Source organism: Argopecten irradians, unplaced genomic scaffold (assembly GCF_041381155.1).
Source record: "Argopecten irradians isolate NY unplaced genomic scaffold, Ai_NY scaffold_0448, whole genome shotgun sequence".
Taxonomy (NCBI): Eukaryota; Metazoa; Mollusca; class Bivalvia; order Pectinida; family Pectinidae; genus Argopecten; species Argopecten irradians.
Window position 1 is genome coordinate 34,240 of NW_027187915.1, and position 22,488 is coordinate 56,727.

The 22,488-nt window shown below is 37.4% G+C and overlaps 1 protein-coding gene and 1 long non-coding RNA gene across 9 annotated transcripts; one reads left to right on the forward strand and one right to left on the reverse strand.

The window, feature by feature from the left end:
* Positions 1–457: 457 nt before the first annotated feature.
* On the reverse strand, positions 458–10,599 carry LOC138312729 (uncharacterized). Of its 5 annotated transcripts, XR_011207038.1 has the most exons (5): positions 10,363–10,599; positions 8,364–10,145; positions 5,080–5,220; positions 3,024–3,106; positions 458–574 (listed from the first exon to the last, which is right to left on the reverse strand). It is a non-coding gene; the product is annotated as an uncharacterized lncRNA (long non-coding RNA). The 5 variants fall into 5 exon arrangements; XR_011207036.1 differs by lacking the exon at positions 8,364–10,145 and having other exon boundaries at positions 10,363–10,565; XR_011207039.1 differs by lacking the exons at positions 8,364–10,145; positions 10,363–10,599 and adding an exon at positions 7,270–7,294.
* An 854-nt stretch (positions 10,600–11,453) lies between these two features.
* LOC138312727 (uncharacterized) lies at positions 11,454–22,418 on the forward strand. Of its 4 annotated transcripts, XR_011207034.1 has the most exons (5): positions 11,454–12,292; positions 13,259–16,259; positions 16,385–16,541; positions 21,111–21,341; positions 22,341–22,418. XR_011207034.1 is itself a non-coding variant. In XM_069253502.1 (2 exons), exons 1-2 carry the CDS (start codon positions 11,536–11,538, stop codon positions 13,369–13,371), a joined length of 870 nt encoding a protein of 289 aa, XP_069109603.1. In that variant the 5' UTR covers positions 11,454–11,535; the 3' UTR covers positions 13,372–17,021. The 4 variants fall into 4 exon arrangements, 1 of the variants encoding a protein (XP_069109603.1); XR_011207033.1 differs by having other exon boundaries at positions 13,259–16,541; XR_011207035.1 differs by lacking the exon at positions 16,385–16,541.
* Positions 22,419–22,488: the final 70 nt, after the last annotated feature.

Sequence of the window (22,488 nt, forward strand, 5' to 3'; positions counted from 1 at the left end):
CACTCCAGCGTTGTGTATTGATGTCACTCCAGCGTTGTGTATTGATGTCACTCCAGCGTTGTATATTGATGTCACTCCAGCGTTGTATATTGATGTCACTCCAGCGTTGTGTATTGATGTCACTCCAGCGTTGTATATTGATGTCACTCCAGCGTTGTATATTGATGTCACTCCAGCGTTGTATATTGATGTCACTCCAGCGTTGTATATTGATGTCACTCCAGCGTTGTATATTGATGTCACTCCAGCGTTGTATATTGATGTCACTCCAGCGTTGTATATTGATGTCACTCCAGCCTTGTATATTGATGTCACTCCAGCGTTGTATATTGATGTCACTCCAGCGTTGTATATTGATGTCACTCCAGCGTTGTATATTGATGTCACTCCAGCGTTGTATATTGATGTATCTCCAGCGTTGTATATTGATGTCAGTCCAGCGCTGTATATTGATGTCACTCCAGCATTGTATATATATTGATGTCACTCCAGCGTTGTGTATATATTGATGTCACTCCAGCGTTGTATATTGATGCTACTCAAGTTCTGTATTCTGATGACTATTAAGCACTATCTGCAAATATATAAGTCAAATTTAAAACCAATGAAAAGTAATTTTGGTAGTTGACATTTCAACATATAATCCATATTCCATAAAGGATGTATTCTTCTGAGGTTTCAGTCTCATTGAATTCTCGTTTTGACATAGATCAAAGAAATTATGATATTTTCAATTAAAATCTATCAATATCTGTAACAAATTGCCAGTTGCTAATTTTGTCAAAAAATTACATTTCTATTCTAAGTAGATTTTTTATACAGGGATTTTAAGAAATTGACACATTTGGTGGCCATTTTGAATTTTTTTTTAATTTTTTTTTCTTTGCTTTGAGTAGCGCCGAAGTTTTACAATTTTTTTTCTGAAATTGTTTTTACTTCAATCATCACTGCGCCAGTATTTTTAGCTGTATCGAGCTAATTTTTGTTGTAATTTTTTACAAGCTTTGTGGTAATTAAAACATTAAAGATGCTCCACCGTTGACAAATAGTATTTTTTCTCAATACAAAACAAGCGCAGACGAAATAGTATTTTTCTTCAGTTACAAAAGTAACTTTCTTTACACCATTACCACCATTGAATAGTTTGAGCTTCTACTTTTTCTTCAATATAGAAATATTTAAAATAATTTATTGCATCCCGAAAAAATTCCGTGGCACTATGTCCTATATGGAATGAAGTACTGATTGTGCATACACCAAAAGCAATATGAATTATTTTATATTATTTTTTGTGTTAATTAGACATGTATATACATGATCAAACACCAATTAAAGTTCAAATGACGAGTAACGTTTTTGCTCTATCGGCGGTGGAGCATCTTTAAGCATTACTGTGTGAAATGATACGTTTTTGTCACTCAATGTTAACATTAAATGGTAATCTTAGCACTTTTATTTTTACTCTAAAATATTGAAAAATAACTGATATTGAAATGGGGCAAAAAAGTAAGCACACACATCCCCACTTTTCTACCTGATTTAAAAAGAGCAATCTTTTTCCCTATTGATATGCAAAATATTTCCAAAAGTTTAATACTACAACTTTTTAAAAAAAGTTAAATCTGGCAATCATGGCTGAAAATGGTGCATTTTGTTGCTCAAAATTAAGGGGTAGGGGTAGCATATGTCGTTATTCGGAGAAAAAATATGAGTCTTACTAATCATCACTGCTATTTCTCTAAAGAATACCACTGGAAAATAAATTCTACAAACATCCATACATATCCAACATCTCATTAGGAAATTAAGGCATTAATCTCTGGTGTATATGGTCAAAACGACAAAATTCCCATAAAATCCAATATTTTGTCAATTAGGAATCTTTGAGTGACAATAGCTCAAAAACAAGCACACGGACATATGTTTTTTTCTTCCATTTTCTTCTAAGTATGAACTCCTATTTCCAAAAATCTGTATGAGAAAAAAAAGTTTAATGCAAGAAAATTTTGACTTCTCAGAGGAGTACATTCTTAATATAAACTCTATGTACAACATTATAACATCTGCTCATTTTTGGTGTCTTTTTTCACTTCAGATCAAAATCAGTCTAATGAAATACATAACAGTACAGATAAGCAAGTCGGTAAAATGGAAAAAAAAAATCTTAATATGAAACTCTATACATCTACTAGTGATTTGCTTGTCATCCTGCTTTCAAAACGTTGTTTCCTCATTGCTTTATCCTATAAGAACATCAAAAGTATCATGGTTTTAGGTTAGCGTTATGCTCAGATGATCTTTTGAATATTTTATGCGGCATCAACCATCAGAATTTCAAAGGTTTAGGATTTTGTTAGTTTAATGTCCAGGGTCATGTAAGGACGTGCCAGGTTTGTTTTGTGGAGGAAAACCGGACTACCCGGAGAAAACCCACTGACCAACAGTCAGTACCTGGCAACTACCCCACATGGATTTGAACTCGCGGCCCAGATGGAGGGGTTGTGGTAATATGTTGAGACATTTGGCCACTTGGCCACCACCGCCCCTCGGAAATTCAAACTATAGTACATTATTGTCAAAGTAAATCTGAGACAAGATATTGATGGTATACAATAAAAAAGTCCCTATATGGAAATGAAAATGAAAAATGTCCTAAATATTTGTATGGGACAAACAAACTCCTCAAACAAAAGTGTCCTATCAGTGTATATGTCAATTGACCTAATCAATGGTAAATTCTACTGTATCATTAAAGCAAGTACAATACATGATTTTGTGGCTTCACCTATAAAGTCTTATTCGTAAATACAAAACAGATTCCCATTTCATCACTTTAATATTTGGAGTTGACCCTGTCATATTAATGTAAATATGACTAACCTTCAACCAAAAATGGTAGAAATCTCACTTATCATTATGGGGAAAAGTACAGGCACATGAATAATATGCATGGCTCATGGCTATCTATCATTATTACTTCAAAATTAAGTTATACCTATACTACATTGAGCACAATATTGTACCTTTAAAAGGCAGTCTTTGTGAGTCTTTATCCTGCATCCTTTAATCGAATGTATCACTGTAATGCTTCTATTCGCATGATTGTCTACAATAAAGAGATGAATACATATAAGTACTAAATCATACAACTGCTGCAACAATTAAAGTTTTATATTCATAGTAAACAATATTGAAGTTATTTTTTCAAAATGCACACCATCGTGTGAAAAGGACTGTTAGGCTAAAAAAAACTTTAATAGTTAAAGGTATATATATGTAAGCACTGTGCAATTAGAATTTCTACAATTAAGGACCATTATTGGCAAACACAGTCATGTGTACCATATAACACTACACACACTCAGATACATAGAGACTTAGTTGGAATTTTGTGTTCTTTGAATCTTGATAAAATCTTTTTAAAATTTTGATCAGCAGGTTTGAAGGAGCCCCACCCTGTTATTAAATTGACTCAGCTAAGCAATATGCACATCAAAGGTCTTTACACAATCACAGACAAAAGCAGTCTGTGACTTTAAACACTAATCTGGTGCCCACAACTAGTAATTTTATCTCTGAAGTGTCAAATGTAATGAACTAGTCCGATAGGACTAGTGGCTCACCATTTCAAAGTGATAAAAATTGGTAAATATACTAAATTTACAAGAGCGGTGGTCAATTGCATTTTTCTATACATTTTGAGTGCATTCTGTATCCAATTATTTCAGCCCAGATGCATCATTTTATACTGGAATTTGAGTCCAAAATCATAAACTAATCATGACTGATGTGCTGAAGCAAAATGGCTGTATATATTTAATTTGGACTGGTGATTAAAAATGCTCCACCGGTCCGCTGACAGAGCATAAACGATACCCATCATTTGAACAATAACTGTTGTATAATCGTGTTTTTACGTGTCTAATTAACACAAAAGTGCATATAAAATAATGTGTTTTGCTTTTGTTAAATGCACAATCAGTACTTAATTCCATATAGGGCATAGTGGCACGGAATTTTTTCTGGATGCAATTAAATTATTTTTAAAATATTTTTAAAATAAGAAGCTCAAACTTTTAAATGGTGGTAATGGTGTAAAGTAATTAACTTTTGCAACTATAGAAAAATACTATTTCGTCTGCTCCTGTTTTTGATAGAGAAGAAATACCATTCGTCGGCGGTGGAGCATCTTTAAATCGTAGGACTAGTAAAATTTTGGGGTTTACTAGTCCAAATGAATAGCAGTGAAAAAAATTAATGTCACAGACTGCAAAAGAAAATTTGAATAACCAACTATTAACAGATGGTGCACTTAAAAAAAAAAAAGTGCATATAGATTATGTTACAATCGGCCAACTGACTTACAATTGAGTATATATCGGTTAAAGATGCTCCAGCCCTGACAAATGGTATATTCCCTTTCAACATAAAAAGAGCAGACAAATAAGTATAATTTTTTTCTTTAGTTACAAAAGTCATGCAATACTTACTTTACACCATTACCACCATTGAAAAGTTTGAGCTTCTTATTTTACTTCAAGATTAAATACTAAATATAATTAATTGCATCCCGGAAAAAGTACATGGCAATATTACCCTATATATGGAATTAAGTACTGATTATAAATCAGTTATTGTTCAAATGATGGGTATCGTTTATGATCTGTTGGCAGTGGAGCATCTTTAATACTTACCTATTCATGTACATGAATTCTTACACCAATCTTGAAATTTCAACATTATCCAAGAAATTTAAGTAGAGTGCACATTTGAGTGATAATATGTGTGTCTTAATAATCCTTTCTCAAAATATACTATAGCTATTTCATATATGCATGAAACATAGTTATATATATATAGTTATATATATATATATATATATATATATATATATATATACATGTATATACATACAGATATCTGAACATGCATGTATAGAAATTCATTGTTATGTAATGCATTTGTGCATCAATTATGTTTCTCAGAGAAAATATGGTATGTCACAATCAAAGCCTACCCAAAAGGACAATCAACTCTGTTATATCTGCAAAGACAAACAATTTCATGTTGTGTACATACCAGTGTGATAGTTATCCAGGTGCGAATTCCGAAATGTTGCAAAAATATTCTCCATGGAAGTGTTTATTTTAGGCAAATATCTTCATCCTATGCAAGATTCTTGGTCAGCTAGACTAGCTTATATCTCATGGTCTTGGAAATCTAGAAAGCAATATAAAAAACACCAAAGGTTAAAGAATTCAGACCTTGAAGGAGGTTCTATGTCTTATGATTTACATTAACTTTTTTCAGCGATGTAGCATCTCTAGTATTTTCTTCAGTTACAAAAGTTACTTACCGATAATTTACACCATTACCATTATTGAAAAGTTTGAGCTTCTTTTTTTTTTTACTTCAAGATAAAGATATTTACAAGAGATCCCTCTTGACACCCATCAAAGAATGATCTATATCTGACGCTGGAAAGAGGGATCTTTTTTCTGCTTTTTAAATTTCAACTATCAAAATCCAAGATGGCGTCCTGTAGGCCATCCTGTTAACCGACCAGTATCATAATATAATATGTGAAATTTGAGAATGGTCCCTTCAGCACTTTCTAAGAAATAGCAGTAACAAGAATTGTTAATGGACAGACAGATTGACTCTGGACCACAGACGAAAGCCGACTTGAATTAATTGCACCCTGAAAAAAACAAATCCATGTCACTATGACGTATATATATGGAATGATGTACATTATGTACTGAGTGTGCATGAACCAAAAACAAAATGAATTATTTTATATGTATTTTCGTGTTAGACACACAGACACATATCAACATGATTATGCATCAGTTATTGTTCAAATGATGGGTAACATTTATGCTCTGTCGGCGGTGGAGCATCTTTAATCTTAACAGACATTCTCCAGGCTTTTTCATGAGAAAATTACTCATTTTTCCAAAATGATGATTTTAAGTGATTATGTGTAGCTACTAGCTAGCAGGCCATTTAAATTTTAACAGGGGCATGCAATAAAAAAGGACTTTTAGGTCTAAATAAAGGGAATGTTTTATCTGATATTTAGCAACTGGGTCTGGGGACTTTTTTCGGGCATTACATGTAGCATGAGGATACACTTGTGTCTTAATTGAGGACTTACCGTAACATTTAAAATGGGAAGAGGGATGGTATAGGAACTTATATTTTGGTTGATTAATACAGTCAATACGTTATCTAGTTTCAGCTTCCTAAATTAAATTTGTAGGTTCTTCTTGGTTATTCTACATATTCTTTTTGGAAAAATTCCAAACAGACATTAACAATATTAGATTTGACAATTAAAATGGCTGTTTCTGCTTAGCAACTTACAAGCTTAATCAAATGGGAATTCAGTTTCCATATGTGCATTAAGTACTTGAAAGTGAGAGGGAAAAGAGAAAAGCTTGGAACAAATCCCTCTTTCCATTATCAGAGACAATTTATAACATTCTTTAATGGGCACCAATTCAATATCCCTCTGGGATCTCCTGTTTGAACCTCCTTGTTTACATATTGTTACATGTTTTGAAACACCTCAAGCTTACATGTACAACCATCGCTTTGCTGATATTGATGATCAGAACTGTCAAATACAATGTATTATTCTGAAACAGAGAAACTAAAGATGAGCAAGTATTGAATTGTTTAAGGTAAACATGGCATGATGCGAGAAAAATAATTTTGGAACAAGAGGGAGTTCAAAACCAAATTTAGAGCATAAATGATTCCATCATTTGAACAATAACTGATGTTTGATCGTCTATAGATGTGTCTAACTAGCACAGAAATACATATTAAATAATTTCTTCTGCTTTTGGTTCATACGCAATCAGTACTTCATTCCATATATGGCATTAGTGCCTACTAGAGTTTTTTTGGGATGAATTAATTATTTCAAATATTTTTATCTGGAAGTAAAATGAGAAGCTCAAACTTTTCCATGATGGTATTGCATGGTGTAGTGTAAGTAGCTTTTGTAACAGACTGAAGAAAACTACTAATTTCTCTGCTCAAGTTATTGATAGAGAAAAAATGCCATTTGTTTGGGTTTTTTTTTTAAATGGATCTGGCTTATCTTCTCAATTCAAGCTATAGTAGATTAACACGGAGATGAAAGTAGAAGTCCAAGAATGAAGCAAAAAAACTTGTATTAAAGGATTTGTGCAGCCAAAATTTTTGTTCATAATACATCAGAAAATTGCTTTAAGAGATATATAGAAAAATTCCCACCCAACAAATCGTGAAACGTTTAGCGCGAGCTTGGTCGTAATGTAAGGGTAGTGTCGACTACGGTTCAGATATGATGAGCTAGGCGCCCGGCCGTCAAGTGGATTTGTGATGTCATACTAGTCCACGGCTTCACAAGGTAGGCCTACCATATATATACAGCTTATACCTATTAAAGGCAAGAAACTTATTTTGAAAACCACTTGCCCGAATTTAAGATTTCAATCTAATTTTACCCAAAACAGGTTAATTAACATTAAAACCTTGCAAGCTATTTCATATAGCCCGGGAGCATATTTTACTGGTCTCGGCCAATCGGACCTGGGATATTTCTTTCCCTGCCTATACTGTACATTAGATCTTCAGTTTGCCTGTTCGCTACATGTACACGCTGCAATTTCCTATTTGACTGGAATAAATTTCAAGAATAAACCTTTAGTTGAAGTAATTCTTGGATCCATTTTTGTTGCTGAATGAGTCAATTTATATGTTTCACAAATATGTACAACATAATAAGTGTACATGCATATATAAATTCCTAGGTGTGATCATGGATTTACATTTCATATGGAGGTGTCAATGAAAAACCTAGAACACAAGTGTATGGGCTATCTATAATTCAAACAAGAACTGTCGCCAGAGTGGACAACTTATACCTCCCACTTCAAAAATTTAGTAATTATATAACTTCATTAATATGGGACATTGTAGAACCCTATACTAAGTTTACTCCACTCCCCTTTATGTCACGAGTCTGTATGTGTACCAGATTTAAAAAAAAGTCTATGGGGGTATATATAACTGACACCTAAAACGTGACCATTATGATATGTCTCTAATGTTGACATGATTACATCAACTGATCACTGTCAAAATGGCTGTTCCATCTTGTGGATTAAATCGTCATTACCACGGTTTACAAAATGGCGGTTCCATCTTGTGGATTAAATCGTCATTACCACGGTTTACCTTGTCTGGCTTAAACTATGTTAATGCAGAGACCCCCAAAATGAGTTAATAATTTAAATATAGGTATTAGACTATCTTCCTATGGTATCTATTGAAACTATATATACTGGTAAATTTGTGGTCATTACCAAATTTTAAAAATATGAGGTTGATACGTTGTCAACTATTTCACAGTGTAGCGGGATTGGACTGGGTTCATCATCGGCTACTGTGGTCCGTGGTCCTGGGTTTGAATCGCTGGCCGCTATAGCAGTTGCAGGTGTCCATATGTCTCCATTTTTTACTTGATTTTCACAGAGCACATTTTTATTGTCTGTATAAGAGATATAATATAGAGGTTTCCCAATGCGTGACTGTTCTTTATCATATGTTTATCAAATTTGCGTTACTTAATTTTCAAATTTTGAAAAGACACAAACTTTAGCGAGTCACGCATTGAGGAAATTATTTATCCCATAACTTTAACTCTAGTCTATATTTATACCGTGGTGACCATTTTCTCGTCTTCATTCAGAGAATTTAACTTACCACCATACAATGTGTAGTGATATATCTTTACGCCATAAAATATAGTGCCTAAATAGAGCCAATATTCAGATTCTACTATTTAATACTTTAAATAAGCAACTACCTGTTAAACAGTATTTATTTAAAATGTGAAAGTTGAGAGCCAATCGGAGCTTAAGAGCTGACCAATCAAAGGCTCACAATGGAGTGTGTAGAAATATGTGATAACTAATTGCTATGGAATTTATCACATGGGTTTTCCATTGTGAAATGGGATCAAATTAATAAATAGTCTAAATCTTTTTTGTATGAATGGGGTTCCAATACCTCACAATTCAAGATATCATATTTTGCCATTTTGGTAAATAAAAGACGATTTTAATGTAAACATTAACCTAATATTATTGAAATTTATGTTCTTGCACTATTATCTGATTATTAAAAAAGCTACTCATACAACATTATGCGGAATCGGACACAATTAACAACATTTTTTGTCACCTTCCTAAGAAACGTCCTGGAATAAAGGTCTGACTGCCGATGCAGAATGAAATTTTATTGTTTGAATATCGCTATAAAGATTATCTTTATTTCTTAATGATACGTGCTGATCACGTAAGGTCATAGTTACCCAAATATCAGTAGTTATAATAAAATGGTGAAATTTGGACCACGGCGAAATATGGACACCCGCTACTTGGAACCCAACCAGTAGTCGTGACTGAACAATAGTTTGTGTGCATATCCTACTCTGCATCCAGATTTCTGAATGTCTGGAGCTGCTGACAAATATTTCATGATGTCAGATGTTGTTTAGTTTATGTAGAAACAGTGTATTTCATGATATGCAAACGATTCTTTTTTTTCCAGATCAAGACTAACTGTTCCTTCACGACTACTGGTAGGGTCCCACTAGTATACATTTTCTCCTCTCCTGCTACTATATTTATTGCAGCAAGTACCAAACGTATGTACATTGACAAAACTTCATAATTTGTGGTTATTTTTTGTTAATAGAGGAAAGTTTGGCTGTGCACGGGTTAATTTGTATTCATAAATGTGTAGTAAGATTGGACAAAGTCGTTCATTGGTGACCAGGTACATAATGTAGCTCAGTCAGTTGAGCACTCGGCTTGTATTTTGGGGGACCCGGGTTCAAATCCCGGTCTGACCGCTACATTTTCTTCTCTACTGTTACAGAATTGGCACCCAACTATTTTAAATAACCCACAGTGGTGGTGTTTAAAGGTCTCGTATGTCTTCGAGGAAGAAGACTTCGAGAAAGGAGGAGGAGTATAGTGGGATTGGACTTGGTCGATCATCGGTGATCAGGTAGAGCACTCGGCTAGTGTTCTGAGGGTCCCGGGTTCAAAACTGATCTGGCCGCTACATTTTCTCCTCTCCTGTAACAAATGTAAACCCATGGCTAAATGGAAATGTACTTCAGTATCCATCCATGTTAACAAACTAACATAATTAAAGTTACATGTTTAATAAGAGCGCATCTTGACATGCCTCCGTTCACAGGAGTTTGACGTAGTATATGGGGTATTTTTTAATATATGTATTCTATATATTATTGACAGAACGTCAAACTCCTGTGCTCTGTTCTTAACTTACCACATCGTCGATTAGGCCTAGGCCTACTTATTTGTGTCAACACCGTACCGGGTACCACACTGCTCCATCACTTCCTTCCCGCTCTCATCAAGCGCAGATCTGCATCAATCTGGGGTCAATCAAAAGCTTATCGCGGGATTTCCCCAATTCCGAATCTCGTTTAAGACCCGACGCTTCATTGGTTAATCCATATAAGGCTATTACACATTTTCTCCACTCTATCTACTGATTTTGATAGTTAAAGTTTGTTATCGCTTTTTCTCAGATAGTACTGAAGGGATCTGTCTCAAATTTCATATGTAGGTTTCCCTAGGGACCTTGTTGTGCATATTGCATTTTGGGACCGATCGGTCAACAAGATGGCCGCCAGGCAGCCATCTTGGATTTTGTTATTCAAAGTTTGTTATTGCTATTTCTCAGAAAGTACTGAAGGGATCTGTCTCAAAATTCATATGTAGGTTCCCCTAGGGCCCTAGTTGTGCATATTGTGATTTGGGACCGATCGGTCAACAAGATTGCTGCCAGGCAGCCATCTTGGATTTTGATATTCAAAGTTTGTTATGGCTATTTCTCAGAAAGTATTGAATGGATCTTTATCAAATTTCACATGTAGGTTCCCCTAGGGCCCTAGTTGTGCATATTGTGATTTGGGACTGATTGATCAACAAGATGGCCGCCAAGGAGTCATCTTGGATTTTGATAGTTGAAGTTTGTTACCGCTATTTCTCAAAAGGTACTGAAGCGATCTGTCTCAAATTTTATATGTAGTATGTTTGAAAAAGTTTAAAAAGTAGAGAAAAGATCCATCTTTCCTTTGTCAGATATAGATCATTCTTTGGTGGGCGCCAAGATCCCTCTGGGATCTCTTGTTATAGTGGGAATGAGTGTATTTAAATGTAAATATAAGCATTGGTTGTCATACATTTGACATGCATTGGTGTGTAACATACCAATGTTACTAGCATTGGCTATGCTAGAACACCCAATGCGTGTCGAAATATGACAACCAATACTTAAATGATTTATATATCATTCTTGATGTTTACATTCTATTGTATATAAGGGAGATATTTCGATTCAATCAGTGATGCAATCCACTTTATTTTCAAATTTAACAAATTTTTACTGGTAAATAATTACATTTTCCCCAGGTACCTGGAGAGCAATGTCACAATGTCAGCTGGTTGGAGGGAACCATCAGGCTCTGTTCCAAAAGAGCTTCATAACCGGCCCAAATACCTTGTACAACATATTCGTGAAGCAACGGTTAGATGTTCGGACATCACTTCAGACATGGTCACAATGGTAACTGAGAAAGAGTTTCTAGTGCAGTCATCTAACCGCCAGTCTCACTTCTATCGTATTAACCTAGGTGATGAATCCAGTCACACCATGCCATCTTGTGACTGTAGGGCATTCAAGAAAACACATTTCCCCTGTAAGCATTTCTGTGCTTTGATATGCCACATCAATAACATCACATGGAACTCTTTGCCAAACTTCTACATGAACAATCCTCATTTTATCATTGATGAGGATTGTGTCAAGCTGCCGAAAGATCAACTTTTTAACATACAAGAAGTGGAGCATTCTACAACAGCATGTGCACCTTGTAAAGACCTAGATAACACCATCACAGAGCCACAGCAGCCGCAAGGTCCTTCTCTTTCTGACTCTGCCTGGAAGGTCAGGGAAATCTTGAAAGATTTATACAATCTCACGTACATTGCTGATTCCGTTCAGGCTATGGAAGAGGCAAGAAAACATCTGTCCTCTGCATCAGAGCAACTCCGAGATGGTTGCCCTGCCAATGGTTCATTGCTGTTGGTGAATATTCCTCCAAAGAGACCATCCAAAAAACGAAAATTGTCCACTGAACCTCTTCTTAAGAAACTGCCAACAAGAGCCAAGAGGAAACGTACAATCAAACGTAAGGAGTCATTAAAAGTATATTTTCAAGACAACATACACATATATGATATGTTTTGTATAACATAAAAATGCCAGCCATTAACAGTAGGATTAGGATCTGGTAAAAATCCAACCATTAACGAGAATATATACTCCAGTCTACTAACGTGGGAAATATATTGGCGCATTTGCAAACAGTACCAGTTTTATTAGCCCACCATCATCAGATGGTGGGCTATTAAAATCGCCTTTCGTCCGTGGTCCGTCGTCCGTCCGTCCTTCCGTCCTTCCGTCCGTCCGTCCGTCCGTTAACAATTCTTGTTACCGCTATTTCTCAGAAAGTACTGAAGGGATCTTTATCAAATTTCATATGTAGGTTTCCCTAGGACCCTAGTTGTGCATATTGGATTTTGGGACCGATCGGTCAACAAGATGGCCGACAGGCGGCCATCTTGGATTTTGATAGTTAAAGTTTGTTACCGCTATTTCTCAAAAAGTGCATAAGGGATCTTTCTCAAATTTCATATATAGGTTTCCCTAGGGTCCTAGTTGTGCATATTGCATTTTGGGACCAATCGGTCAACAAGATGGCCGACAGACGGCCATCTTGGATTTTGATAGTTAAAGTTTGTTACCGCTATTTCTCAAAAAGTGCAGGAGGTATCTTTCGCAAATTTCATATACAGGTTCCCCTAGGACCCTAGTTGTGCATGTTGCATTTTGGGACCGATCGGTTAACAAGATGGCCGACAGGCGGCCATCTTGGATTTTGATACTTTAAGTTTGTTATCGCTATTTCTTAGAAAGTACTATAGCGATCTGTCTCAAATTTTATATATAGTGTGTTTGAAAAAGTTTGAAAAGCAGGGAAAAGATCCCTCTTTCCATCGTCAGACAAAGATCATTCTTTGGTGGGCGCCAAGATCCCTCTGGGATCTCTTGTTGCAATTTGTTAATTAATGAATGGGAATTAATCTATTTTCAGACCAATTCCAGAGAATTTCTGTAAATGACCGTGAGTATTTAACATTACATTTTGGAAACTGCTTTCAATACTGTGACATAGGCTCAAGTAAACAAAATGTTATCTGCATATGAAGCATTCAATACTGTAAAATGTATTGGTTTGTTTTTGTGACACACTTTGACCTTGTACTTAAATATATATCTTTAGTGTTAAACAGTTGTCATGCGCATTATTCGGCCATGATAATTGATTTTGACTGCATTTTTAGCCCACCATCAACAGATGGTGGGCTATTCAAATCGCTTTTTGTCCGTGGTCCGTCGTCCGTCCTTCCGTCCGTTAACAATTCTTGTTACCGCTATTTCTCAGAAAGTGCTGAAGGGATGTTTCTCAAATTTCATATGTAGGCTCCCCTAGGGCCCTAGTTTTGCATATTGTATTTTGGGACCAATCGGTCAACAAAATGGCCGCCAGGCAGCCATCTTGGATTTTGATAGTTAAAGTTTGTTACCGCTATTTCTCAGAATGTATTGGAGGGATCTTTCTCAAATTTCACATGTAAGTTCCCCTAGGGGTCTAGTTGTGCATATTGCATTTTGGGACCAATCGGTGAACAAGATGGCCGACAGGCTGCCATCTTGGATTTTGATAGTTTAAAGTTTGTTACCGCTATTTCTCAGAAAGTACCAAAAGAATTCTTCTTAAAATTCATGTACAGATTTGCCTAGGGCCCTAGTTGTGCATATTGCATTTTGGGACCGATCGATAAACAAGATGGCCGACAGGCCGCCATCTTGGATTTTGACAATTGAAGTTTGTTACAGCTATTTCTCAGAAAGCACTGAAGGGATCTGTCTCAAATTGCATGTGCAGGTTCCCCTAGGGGCCTAGTTATGCATATTGCATTTTGGGACCAATTGATGAACAAGATGGCCGACAGGCGGCCATCTTGGATTTTGATAGTTAGAGCTTGTTACCACTATTTCTCAGAAAGTACTCAAGGGATCTGTATCAAATTGCATGTGCAGGTTCCCCTAGGGGTCAAGTTGTGCATATTGCATTTTCAGACCGATCGATGAACAAGATGGCCGACAAGACGCCATCTTGGATTTTGATAGTTGAAGCTTGTTACCACTATTTCTTAGAAAGTACTGAAGGGATCTGTCTCAAATTTCATGTGTAGGTTCCCCTAGGTCCCTGGTTATGCATATTGCATTTTTGTACCGATCGGTGAACAAGATGGCAAACAGGACGCCATCTTGGATTTTGACAATTGAAGTTTTTTTCCGCTATGTCTAAGAATGTACTGAAGGGATCTGTCTCAAATTGTATGTGCATTCTATGGGTCTAGTTGTGCATATTGCATTTTAGGACCAATCTGTGAATAAGATGGCCGACAGGTAGCCATCTTGGATTTTGATAATTGAAGTTTGTTACTGTTATATATCTCAGAAAGTAGTCAAAGGATCTTTCTCAAATTTCATGTGTAGTAATATGTAGTAAAAGCTTGAAAAGCAGAGAAAAGATCTGTAACGAAGCTGCGGTGCGCTTCGTTGCTATATTTTCCGGAAATTATATTAACCGAGACTTTGACGGAGAACGGTGTTTGTGAAATTGGAGGTTAAACTATCGATAATCGGCCCGGTGTGTAGCGCCACGTGCTCGGTCTTTCATTGATGGGTAGGAGTTAATTCTGATAGCGAAAACGTGAAAATATTAGCAGCAAAACTGTCCATTTCACGGTACTTCCCACTGAGCCACGCGGGTATTTTCTTGTTGTCACCTTTACACATGTTAAATATTAATAAACTGTTAAATGAATTTGATGTCGTCCATTGTCCATACTCACTGGTACCTTTGAATATTGCAGCGAGACATAGGAATCTGCAAGCTAACGCGGCAGTCGAACCCAGGGCAAAACAAATTAATTGTATCATTCTTACTCTACGCTAATGACTACGGTCGTAGCGAAACAAGTCGTTACAATTTGGAACCTCCGGGGGGACCCTAATTAACTAATTAATTGAATTTCTGATCGTTGACTTACTCGTTTATTTACTACGCGGTGTGACGAATCCCTGTGGTTGTGGAATTTATACAGGTGTACTGTTTACGTTTCGGTTGAGTGGGTACGCTTGTGTGTATAATTTCTCAGGTGTGAGCTATTTATAGCTTGCACTGTGTTTCTCTTTAATATTTTGGACCTAGTCTTGTTAGCTTGATTAACGAAACTTGTGTAGGCGTTTCACATTAGTACTGGTGAGAATGTGGACAATGCGGATTTGGGAAATGAAATATAGGCTTTACAATCCTGGGTAAAAAAACTTTCATTGCGAATGCTCATGGGAGGTGTCGTGTAACAGGGTACGGGGAAAGGATGGGGGACAGTATTACTGGGGAGGCCGCTCATAGGTAAAGGGGACTAAGTAGGATTTATTGTAGTAACTGATATTGGGTTAGAGTGAGTTAAATTCCGAAACTGATAGGCCAGTACTGAAAATACAAACTTGTAATTTGGATATTTGAGGGGTTGTTGTAATTTAATAGTATTGATATTACAATTTGATAGGACTAACATTTGTTGTTCAACTTGTTTTTCATGTTTGCTGTGTACTGGTGCCCCTGACCTGGGGGGAGGAACTAAGGAAGAGGACCCAGGCCCCTGTGTCATTGCTGGTGCCACAACGTCAAAGCGGTTTGGGGAAATGCGTACGGCCCTGCCTGGACCCAGACGTCCTTATTGTTATTCCGGAAAGTGTGATATAAAGTGCCCGGAGGAACTTTGATGTGATAAGTATCGGGACATTGGGGTGTTGTCTTTGGCCATGGTAACAAAAAAACCCTGTACATGATTCCAGGGAATTTCAGTGTTACACAAGGAGAACATTATAGTTTGGGCCCGATCGGGCAGGGTAATAAACCCGAACCGCGCAGCACAGGGGTCTGGAGGACACCGTGTCGACCCCTGAATATCCCTTCCCCCCAGGGGGCATCAGAACTTTAAGGAATAATACGCATAGTGAGGAGCATTCAATTTATTCAGACCTAGTATTGATGAGTAGTTTCAGTATGTTCATGTCTAATCTGCGGATGTATTTATGACGTGTTTTTATATATATATTCTTTTCCTTTTGTATGTTGTAGGTATATATACAGGCAAATATGAAACGACTAGTGTCAGGCCAAGTGGCCATTATTGGCCATAGCTATATAACAAGACTTAGCAATCTTATCAATAACCCTAGGGAGGGGAGGTTTACTCGGGATCTGGGATTGACGGGGGTGGGTGTTCGTCTGTATGGTAAGTCTGGGGGGAAAATTTGGGATATTGTGGACTTGGTGGATCGGATGAAGAGGGAGGGGTTTAGTCCGGGGTTAGTAATCTTGCAGGTGGGGGGGGGGGAACGACTTAGATAGCAGGGGGGATAGGTTGCAACATTTTATGGGGGTCTTGCGTATGATACTAGATACATTAGATAGCTGGGGGGTAGAGCGGGTGGCCCTCATGGCGGTGTTTCCGCGGACCCGGCATCGTGCGGTGACCGGGGCGGAGTATGCGGCTCGTCGGGCACGCATGTCTCTGGCCCTCTCCCTCGAGATGAGGGACCGGGGTCAGAGCTATGTGGCTCGGCGACGCCTCATGTCCCCCGGCTGCTGAACGATGGGGTTCATTTGAACCCCACGGGAATGCGGCGATATTTTCATGAGTTGCGCCACCTCTCTATCCGGGAATTAAAGAAAATTTAAGGGGAGGGGGAAGTTGATTCATGGTAGGTATATAGCAGGGGTTGGGGGGGGGGGACACATATGTACAATAGGGAGGGGAGGGGGGAGGTTGTTATGTAGGTGAACTGGTGGTATGTAATGTTAAGTGTAATTGGTGGGGGCGACCAGGGGCATGTAGATAGGACTGTAGGTATAATTGTAGTTAGTTAGGGAGAGGATCCAGGTGGTTGGGGGTGTCTCTGGTGGTAAGAGTTGATATGACCAACACCTCGAGATAACCCTAACAAGGACTTCTCCTATTCAAAATTGTTGGGGTGGGTATTTTTGGCTGTTAGGTATTCTGGCCACTGTGGGGACTATGGTTCTGGTGGTTAGAGTTGATACGACCAACACTGGGGTCTTGTACTCACGTGGTCAGACTTAATTAGTTTGGGGGGTATATAAGTAACGGGGAAAGTCTCTGGTCAACCCCAAATTTTCATTCGAGCTGGGTTAAGTAAAATCATAAGAGTGGCTTCCCCAGTCTTGTAGGATTGTTTAGGGCCCGGTGGAAAACTTTGTTTTGTTAATTGTATGTTTTTGTATTTGTGAACTTTTTTTTTCCCCATAATGTCATATTTTTTTCCTTTTGTTCTAAAGTCGTGTAAAAAGGAGGTGGTGTCCAAGGCAGAAAGAAAAATTATCTATGAGTACTCTTCTGATTTTGGAATTGTCTAAAAGTATAAAGGAAATTTAACTTGGTTAAAAGACTCTTGGGACATTGTTCTGGTTTTTTTCTTTATAAATGCTGGAATCTTGGGATTATTACGTTTATCTATAATCTTAAAGTTTTCGTGTACGGAGTTCCGAGACATGGAGCTTAAACTTTTTCTGCCTTGGAAAATTATTCAACTCTCTAAGTTATGTTTGGTGGTGTCTAACTTTGCACAGTGGAAAGTGTAACGCGTGCAAATATATATGTTAGGGGTAAAATCAATTGCTGATTGATGTCCATTTCACAATAACAATTATTATGGTCTCACCATTGTAATACTCGACAACATCTTCTAATATACATTCATTGCAAAAGTAAGCAAGGGGGCCTGTTACAATTCTTTAAGCACCCATTTCTGCGCTGAAATTCTCCAGTCTGCTCCGAGGTCACTTGGCATTGTACATACGTCAGGTGGGTAGTACAATATATATATACGAGGCATCTGTAGTTGATTGCTAGGGCTGTAAAACAAGTATACAAAGAGAAAGAAATACAAAAGAAAAGGAATGAAAAACAACCATGCCCTAAGCTATATATATATAATCACTACTAAACAGTTGTGATTGATGTACTCGTAGAGAAAATAAGTGATATTACAGGTGAGCTGAGTATTGAATTTTGCTAGCCACCAGCTACTACCTAGCGGAATATAATAAGTTTTATTTTAAATTTATTATTATTATTTCAAATTATAACTAATTTTAAATAATTATTAACAAGGGGACGTAATATAATATAATAAGTTTTATTTCATAAGATACTGATATAGACTTACAGCTATTCGTGTGTGTCCCAGGTCTAAACGTATATATATTATCAGTTATCAGTGCCATGCGATAGCTGGCCAGGTCTGTACATAATAGTCTGGGTTATAGGTATAAGTTTCTCGTTGTTGTGTAATGGTATGTGGTGCCTGAACATCTTATATGTAATGCTAATTGTGAAACTGGTCAGTATTAATTGGTTCAGCGTGTTACTTATGTTATGCAGTAGCTATCCATGCATCAGATGTTTCAGGTGTTAGATATCATGGCCAAATACTGATCCCCATGCTCTCGTTGTTATGTATAAATAGAGCTGACCACTTATTGTAGAAGAGAGAAGGAGAAACATAGAGGAGCACACACCTTGTGTGTGGTCCCATTTTGGGTCACATGTATCAACAATGACTCTATGTAACGTATGAAGTACTAAAGAATAAATTGTCGACAAAAAACATCAGAGTCAATCATCATTTCAACGACAATTCTCAACGTTGTACGGACCCAACAAACGAAGACTACATATACCTGATGGCCACCTTTATAACAGCTAAATAATACAACTTTACAAAACAAGATTCAAAAACCATTTTATTATAGGGGCCCTATAGGGGAAATATAGGTAAATCCTTTAAATCGCTACTTGTCATAGAGTTCTGAATGGAATGTCACAAAATTTGGCCACAAACATCCTTGGGGGAAGGGGAACAGAACTTGTATAAATTTTGGCTCTGACCCCCCGGGGGCAGGAGGGGCGGGGCCCAATAGGGGAAATAGAGGTTATCCTTTAAATCGCTACTAGTCATAGAGTTCTACATGGATTGTAACTAAATTTTGCCACAAACGTCCTTGGGGGAATAAGAACTGAGTTTGTATAAATTTTGGCTCTGACCCCCCCGGGGGCAGGAGGGGCGGGGCCCAATAGGGGAAATAGAGGTAAATCCTTTAAATCGCTACTTGTCATAGAGTTCTACATGGATTGTAACCAAATTTGGCCACAAACATCCTTGGGGGAAGGGGAACAGAACTTGTATAAATTTTGGCTCTGACCCCCCCGGGGGCAGGAGGGGCGGGGCCCAATAGAGGAAATAGAGGTAAATCCTTTAATTCGCTACTAGTCGTAGAGTTCTGCATGGATTGTAACCAAATTTGGCCACAAACATCCTTGGGGGAATAAGAACTGAGTTTGTATAAATTTTGGCTCTGGTCCCCGGGGCAGGAGGGGCGGGGCCCAATAGGGTAATTATAGGTAAATTCTATAAATTGCTACTTAATTGTCCTAGAGTTTTGTATGGATTGTAACTAAATTTGGCCACAAACATCCTTGGGGGTAGGAGAACAGAACTTGTATAAATTTTGGCTCTGACCCACCGGGGGCAGGAGGGGCGGGGCCCAATAGGGGAAATAGAGGTAAATCCTTTAAATCGCTACTTGTCATAGAGTTCTACATGGATTGTAACCAAATTTGGCCACAACATCCTTGGGGGAAGGGGAACAGAACTTGTATAAATTTTGGCTCTGACCCTCAGGGGGCAGGAGGGGCGGGGCCCAATAGGGAAATAGAGGTAAATTCTATCAATCGCTACTTCTCATAGAGTTCTGCATGGATTGTAACCAAATTTGGCCACAAACATCCTTGGGGGAAGGGGAACAGAACTTGTATAAATTTTGGCTCTGATCCCCCGGGGGTAGGAGAGGTGGGGCCCAATAGGGGAAATAGAGGTAAATTCTTTAAATCGCTACTACTCATAGAGTTCTGCATGGAATGTAACCAAATTTGGCCAGAAACATCCTTTGTGGAAGGGGAACAGAACTTGTATAAATTTTGGCTCTGACCCCTAGGGGGCAGGAGGGGTGGGGCCCAATAGGGGATTTAGAGGTTAATATTAAAATTCCTTCAGAAAAGAAACAATGAACCTGTATTCAGAAAATTATTTGGCATTACAAATCAGGTGAGCGATACAGGCCCTCTGGGCCTCTTGTTAATATTTCCTTTGATTGTGTTTTTAGCTTACTGTAATACTATGCATTTATAGCTTCCATTTTATTATAGCTAATGTGGTTTAGTGATTATGCTACTTGCCTTAACCTAGACGGCCAGGATTCAATCCCTGGCACCAGTGTTCTCCCTTCAGGATATTTTCCGGCTAGTCCTAAGGACCGACTGACCCTAAAAGTTACTGGTCCTTTAACAAAGTTACAATTCATCCTTGTAGTTTATTTACTAGCAAAGTCATAGTTGTACTTACAAAAAATATCCACATATCTGTTTTAGAATCATTCGCTCTCAACAAAGTTGACTGAAAACCAGAATATTACGAAAATCTGTTTTGCTCAATTTGATCTTTAACCTTTCTACAATGCTACTGCTATTTTTGTTTTGTATATCTTTAGTAGTCTATCAGAACTGGACCAAAAGCGTTACCGTTAAAAGGACCAGTTGCATGGCAAAAAATGTCTACCCTACTGTAAAGTTGCCGGTCATGGGCAGACAGACAGGCGTTTATTTGCCCGATTATGTGGTTTTTTTCCGGGCACTCCTGTTTTTTCACACTCTATAACCCCAACCCAAGCACATATTTATTTATTGGTATCATGGATATGGAAAATCTTATTTGACTGTCAACAGACATGATCAGGGAAATGTCGGAGGAAACCTGGATGGCATTGCTCCAGACAGCCAGAAGGACTGCCAGTTATTCTTACGATAGTGAAACTAGAAAAGCTCAAGCTGTCTTGGATGAGTGTTGTGATGAAGATGATCACCATGACTTCATCAAGGAAATTTCGGAGCTGGCTCCAGAAACCTTCAACATTCATGAAAGGTTGAGACTCTCCTTTCTACACCTCTGTCTACTTGGTAAGTGTTATCAATAATCAATATCTTAGCATCATTCAACTAAACAGTTATTCAGTTAAGATCTGATATAAAATTTGGAAATTTAAGACAAGTGGCCCAATAGTCTTGACCATCATTTCACAAATTTAGCAATTAATGATCTAACATGTAGTCTTTGAGAGATATGAGGAGATTACACTCTGGTATTTCAAATTCTTTTTTAATTAATATTCTACAAAAATCTAATTCTCTTAAAGGGACAATTCACTCAGGCTAATTCTTTTACATAACCAAGAAGCAAAATATGTCATAAATGTATTGTTCTACATTTCTTATGAAACATTTAACACAATATATTGACAAATTCCACGTCATTGTTAAGTATTTTAATTGATACCGTTGTAATTACAAATCGTTGATCAATACGATTAAGCAGGTACAGTATGTACTCTGTACCCATACCCGAGCCAAAGTCACGCATGTTAAACAAATGAACTACATAACCACTGAGGAGGTAATAAAATGATTTTTAGACAAGACAATTCACCTAATAAGGTAAACCACTACCGTCAGAGCGATTTGAGCAGTTCTAGACAAAAGTTGCATTACTCTACGAGCAAGGGACAGGGTTCGGCATACAAGATGTTCGACCACAATGTATAATGGAGGACAGCAAGCGAGTTTGAAAGTTTCACACGCATTTCACCACCATGGACTTTTCTAGCATATCACAGTAAAACCGACTGATCTAATTTCAATTGGAACTGGGTTTTTCCCAATATATGTACAAATTTTAATGTTCTCTTAGATTGAATTGTCCCTTTAAAGTCTGATTCTATGAATACCTTGTTTGTTTTGATAAAACTAAATCCTTCACATGATTTATTTAAGCATTAAATTACCTTCTTGGGGGATTTATGGTCCTATAATTCTCCCTGGATTGCAGACAAATTGAATAACATGCCTTAGCACATTATAATTAATTAGTCAATTAATCATTAATCAATTTACATTTTCCAGACCCTGAGCAAAGTCCATCAGATGTCACATTACCAGAGCCATTGCTGTCAGTTTCTCCAAGCCTTAAGAGTACATCAAGTGGGTATCTATAAATTAATATTTACATTTTCACTTCGCTCCGCCTCAATGAAACTAGTAAACTCCGATC